The sequence below is a fragment of the Liolophura sinensis genome, chromosome 3 (genome assembly GCF_032854445.1).
Source record: "Liolophura sinensis isolate JHLJ2023 chromosome 3, CUHK_Ljap_v2, whole genome shotgun sequence".
Classification (NCBI taxonomy): Eukaryota; Metazoa; Mollusca; class Polyplacophora; order Chitonida; family Chitonidae; genus Liolophura; species Liolophura sinensis.
The window spans coordinates 17,626,345-17,632,373 of record NC_088297.1 but is presented as its reverse complement, the minus strand read 5'-3'; the positions used below and the strand labels follow the sequence as shown (position 1 = coordinate 17,632,373).

General features: G+C 45.4%; 1 protein-coding gene across 1 annotated transcript; it reads left to right on the top strand.

Moving 5' to 3' along the window:
• The first annotated feature begins 1,185 nt into the window (after positions 1–1,185).
• Positions 1,186–3,987, top strand: LOC135463435 (uncharacterized). The gene is made up of 2 exons (XM_064740695.1): positions 1,186–1,621; positions 3,902–3,987. Exons 1-2 carry the CDS (start codon positions 1,186–1,188, stop codon positions 3,985–3,987), a joined length of 522 nt encoding a protein of 173 aa, XP_064596765.1.
• Positions 3,988–6,029: the final 2,042 nt, after the last annotated feature.

Genomic DNA, 6,029 nt, shown 5'->3' with positions numbered 1-6,029 from the left:
AAGACACAACTATCCTTAAATATATTGAACTAAAACTACTGTTATTTCAATAAGAAATCTAACGATCTCAGCTGTGGATAGTAAATTATCCAGTAAAAAAGTTTTTCATACTTTTTCATATACTGTTACAAACATGTAACATGAGATAGCTCTTACTGTCTTAAATTAACTTTCAAGAAGCAAAGCGGGTTCAGGGAAGAAAAGAAGACATCTAAGCCTACAATGACCACTTATTTAATTGACACTTATACACGTAGAAATCACAACCACCAGCCGATGCAGTATTAGACATATTGCATATATATAAGATATATACATAGCAGGCGAGTTGAACACAACCCCGGCTGACAACAATGTAGCGTCACGCGCACAGCTCTGCCGGGCTGATGATTCTGTATGAAACGGGCGGGAGAAAACATAAAAGCCCGCTCGCACTCATCATCCAATCAGTGGGCTGATAATTCCTTTTGTCGTGCTTTCGCCCAGGCCAGGGTTAGAAGTATATATCGCATAACCGCGGATTTGAGTTGGTCAGACTGAGTACAAATTATCGACAGCTTGTATCGACAGTTTATTATTATGGCTCTTTTTTTGGGAGATCTCGACGATGAGTGGGCCACAACCTCAGAGAGTGAGGAATCACCATGGGATAGTGACGACGAAGAAGCTTGGGTTTGGTCTCCCCCGTCCGACCCAACAATCGTCATACCAGAGTCACCAGAGTCACCAGAACAGCAACAACAACCTACTACCCAAAATGTCGAACCGACAACCGAACAACAACACCACCAGCTGGAAAATACAGAACGACCCGAGCAACAGCCCCAGCTGGAATTGAACCCCAACCGGGGAAGACGAGCTGAGCCCTGCACCTGCGCCGGGTGCGGTCGAGTGAGGGAGGGAGTTATGGTGACATCTCCCAGCACCACCACCACCGAACCACCATCACCAAACACCCAGGGCGGGCGTGGGCGAGGTAGATTAGCCGAATTAATAACCCTCGTCCGGGAGGGGCGTTTAACCCAACCGAATATTAATCGGTTCTTCAGACCGAGGAGTTCCCGGGGGCGAGGCGTCGGGCGGCGGCTACCCCGGCGGCTTGACCTGGACGATATAACCGAATGGGAGGATGAATAACGACTACGTGGGAGTCCAAATCCAGACCACGGCGAGAGTGAGCGGTTGATGGAAGTAACACCAACTCCACCACCACCTGGCTGGCTATCCGCTCGTCGGGGTCGGCCCCGAGCTCACGTCCCACCCCAGCCTCGGGGTGGTGACACCCGCCGTGGGGTTGAAGAACCAACAGCGACAGCTCCACAGCCACAGATACCAGTCGAGCAAGCGGGGGAGGTGAGGCCTGTCAATTCCCAAAATTATATCAGCCTAGAGGATAGGCGAGCCTTAGTTCGCCACACTGAGGCTCGATTGCGAGTCGACCCTCCTCTGCAGTGGTTTTTAATCCCCTCGGCGGTGGGAGCGATACCATTGACGCCAGCTCCGGGGTCGATCCCACCACCACCACCACCAACCGCACCACCCACACCAGCACCAGCACCAGCGTCATCAACAACAGCCGACCCACCACCAACCAACCCACCATCACCTGAGAGCGGTGCAGGTGAGGCACTTGCTGCCTCCCCACAGGGGAGGAGGAGGAGACACACATCCGACGGTTTTCCGACACGTGAGTGTCGGATTTGTTATGTAAGAGTGTCCGATGCGTGTCTCTTACCCTGTGGGCATGCAGCGATCTGCCTTACCTGTGCTCGTCGTCTCGCACCCCAGCGGTGCCCATTTTGTAATTTGTACATTTTACGTATTATTCCTCTCTTTTTTTTAATTGTTTGTCAGTCTTGTTTTAATCGTTTTTTATTCGTATTTGTTGTTTAAAAAAAAAAAATGGCTGTTTAAAAAAAGAAAAAAAGAAAAAAATGGCTGTTTAAAAAAAGAAAAAAATGGCTGTTTAAAAAAAAGAAAAAAAAAAGAAAGAAAACAGCAGCACTGTCCAACGGCCCTTTTCAGGGCCACCCAACTCTCCCCGAAAGAGTACTTTCTCAATCTAAGCACTAAAAAAAGAAAAGAAAAAAGAAGCCCCACACCAGACACAGTCTCCCTTTTTATTTTTTTAATCCCAAATCCTCAAAGTCTTCCTAACCTTCTACTCCACCTAAAACTCTGCCTAATTCATACCCGCCTGAAACAAACAAACCACTGTTTTCTCTATTTATCTATCTATATCTACATCCCCTTGTCTTGTGTATTTACGTAATGTATTGGTGTTACTTAAAACTCTGCCTAATTTATACCCAGCCTGAAACAAACAAACCACTGTTTTCTCTATTTATCTATCTATATCTATATTCCATATACTGTTATACTGTACTCTAGTCTACTACACGCTATATCACGCTAGTATATACACATACATCCCGCGGCGTGGAAAACACCCACCAAAATTTCTTGTGTGTGTATAACGTATTGCTGTTACTTATGTATTTCCAATGCAGGCTGGTGGGAGGTAGGCAGGCAGGTCAGTCGGTGCAGCCGGTGCAGGGTAGGGTTGTCAGTATTAGACATATATACATATATTACATATATACATAGCAGGCGAGGTGAACACAACCCCGGCTGACAACAATGTAGCGTCACGCGCACAGCTCTGCCAGGCGGAGGATTCTGTATGAAACGCGCGGGAAAATGTAGCCGAGATGGATATATGAAAACATGCCCGCCAATGATACATCACTTTTAGTGCTCTCACTTAGGCCCGCGCCCTGCGTTTCCCTCCAACTTTACAAGCCGGGGTTGTCCTATAAAAGGTCGATCACCTCGGTGGTACGTCACTCTACAGCGCTATCTTTTCTAAGACTCAGGTTTTGATGTATAGACAGTGGATCCAAAACTGAAGTCAAACAAACTCCGTATCAGTCTGATGTATACACTCGCCTTGTCTACACGGACAATAAACCAGGATTATAATGCTCTACTGGTTTTGTTAGTTCTTTGTGGGTTCTTTCATATAATCAACCCGTCTATAAGGTCGAATATTCCAGCCTAGAGGTACGCGAATAAACGGCCCAGAAAATAAATAACATTCTTGATGAGAATCAATTTTTATTTTAATTTATTTAAAAATTATCTTTTTAAAACACGGAGACCTGATCTTCCGCTGCCTGATATACGTATACAGCAGGCGCTGCTTGATTATGGAGATTGAAAAGCCACCGTATTGCACGAATGGCCGGTTGGCTCAATCGGCAGAGCGAATGACGCGAATGGGCTAATAACGCGAATGTCACGGGTTCGAGCCCCATACCGGCCAGTTGACATTTTTCATTTTTGTTGGTAGGCATTGAGTTTTTTTCATTTTCGTTTCTTTGCATACTATTTCGTTTTAAATAACGACGAGTATGTTGACTTTGGGGATAGTCTTTGAAGTCCAAATGTTGAATCATGTGCATGTATGAGTAGTTGCTTTCCGCATTCAGCGTTGGTCATCTCAGGGTCCGTTTCCAAAAAAATCATGCGCACAATAAATGTACATATATAAATCATGTACATGTACACAGGCCTGCACGTACAACGTATTCAGTATATACATGTATGTAGTTATGAGCGAGTGTATTAATATCCATTAAGAAATGTCAACAGTTCCAGGTAATCGTTCAACCAGCTTTCAATCAGCTTATTTTTTACCTATATGTTGCCTTACACGTTTCTGTGGTCCTATTCTCTGGATTTGGTGCCTTTTCTATGTAAATTGGAATAAAACAATAATTATTGGACATCATAGATCATGATCGTCGGCCTGGCTGAGCCGTGCGCGTGACGCTACATTGTTCCCAGCCGCGGTTATGTTCAACACACCTGCTATGTATATATGTCTAATACTGACAAGCCTACCCTGCATCCGTCGACCCCATCGACGAGACCACTTTTGAAGTGACGAGTAGCAAGAAGACCATTCGCTACAATCTCCCCTAGCAAATAGGGTGCATGGTCTACCAGTATGCCAAACTCCGCATGCTGGAATTTTATTACGATTTCATGGCTCGTTTTTTCGACAAGGCGGATTGGCAGTACTGTGAGATGGACACAGACTCTGCGTACATGGCTTGGTCTGATCCAGACTGGGAATCCCTCGTCAAACCCGAGCTGCGAGCCCTGTACGAGACCGAGCGGGATGCGTGGTTACCCCGTCGCGACCATTACGACCACGATAAGCGCACACCGGGGCTTTTCAAAGTCGAGTGGACCGGTGATGCCATCGTCAGTTTGTGTTCCAAGACTTATTATTGTTACGACGGGGCATCCAACACATCCAACAAGACAAACTCTCCTGCAAAGGTGTGAGCGCACGAGGTGTGGACAAGGCTCTGTACCTCTCTGGGTTGCGCGACCACCAATGCGCGAGTGGTGTGAATCGGGGAATGCGGATGCGGGGCAATACGATGTACTCGTATACCCAACACAAAGACGCATTCACATACTTTTACGGGAAGCGAAAAGTGCTCCCCGACGGGGTGAGCACCACCTATTTAGATCTATAGAACGGTGCTATGGATACTCTACACACCCGGCTCCTGTGCTCTTGTGCTCTTGTGACACTTCCAACGGCCCTTTTCAGGGCCAACCAACTCTTCCCGAAAGAGTACTTTCTCAATCTAAGCACTAAAAAAAAAGAAAGAAAGAAAGAAGCCCCACACCAGACACAGTCTTCCCATTTTTTTTAATTGTACAATTTTTTTTCATGTGTTTTATCATTCGCAGTGGTACATACGTTAAAAAGTTAAAAACGCCTAGCGGGGGGCGGCGGGCCGGCAGCCGTAATAGCCTGACACACTGACCCGACTTGCCGTGCCTGCTACATCGTCATACATTGTTGCCGAGCGGTGCCTTGCCGGTATACCGCAGACGGCCTGGTAACAATGTATGACGCAACAATGTATGACGATGTAACAGGCGGTGACTGGGTCAGTGTGTCAGTGTGCTATAGCTGGCCTGCATGCTGTTGTGGTAGTCCTCATAATAAAAAAAGAAAGAAGTCAAACCACCACGGTATGTGAGTCTCATAGTCTCTTTTTTAATTTTATACAAACTCATGTCACAATTCATTTAAACACATTGTATTACTTTATTTCACTTAATTTACAATATCCCATGAAAATTAATTATGATTTGTTGTTATTTAAATCGGGTACTCATTTACCATCCTTGAGACGATCGCCAATAGTATGGGTCAGTGTGTCATGCTAGGGTTGATATCTATCGGAATGGGTCCTATGTATTATATGTATTATATAAATTTTTAGCGGAACATATGTACATATGCACATATGTAAAAAGATGTGATTGTAAGTGATGGAGAGCCCTAAATGACTGAGAGCACTTATTGGCTGTTCCTATTCAGTCATACGTAACCTGACGAATGGACAGCTCAGTATTGCCCTGGATGTTATGTGCCTCCCTGACATGATGGCGGAGGGCATCAAGGCAAATGTAGCGTTTGTAGCAGGTGTTACAAATGTAGTGATTACAGTGCAGCTTCTGATGAGCCTCCATGTCCGTGTCATTGTTCAGTAACAGCTCGCAAGCCTCACAGTACGGCTCTATCATGTTCTTGAGAATGGGCACCTCATGTTGGTAGAATCTGTGGAGGTGGATAAAACCTCTCATTGTGGGTGACATACCAGCAACAAGAGCAGAGAAACATCACTTTTTTATCTTCAGGAGTGTTCTTTTCCAGCTCGACTTTTTCTTGTCCTTCCTTAGTGTCTGCAAAGATCAGCTCACCTGGGAAATGTTTACGAAGAATGTGCTTCTCACAACTTTCCACAGAACTAAACAAAAAATGACAGAGGATACAGGAGATATGAAATCCCCCTTTGCAACCATTTCTCACAACAGATGATGGTAGTATCAGTTTTTTCCCATCCTTGTTTGCTATTTTGTCCATTGCATCTTTTCCCAGGCTAACATCCCTGTATTTTGAGTTGGGGGCATCATAATTTCTCAATGAATGCGGT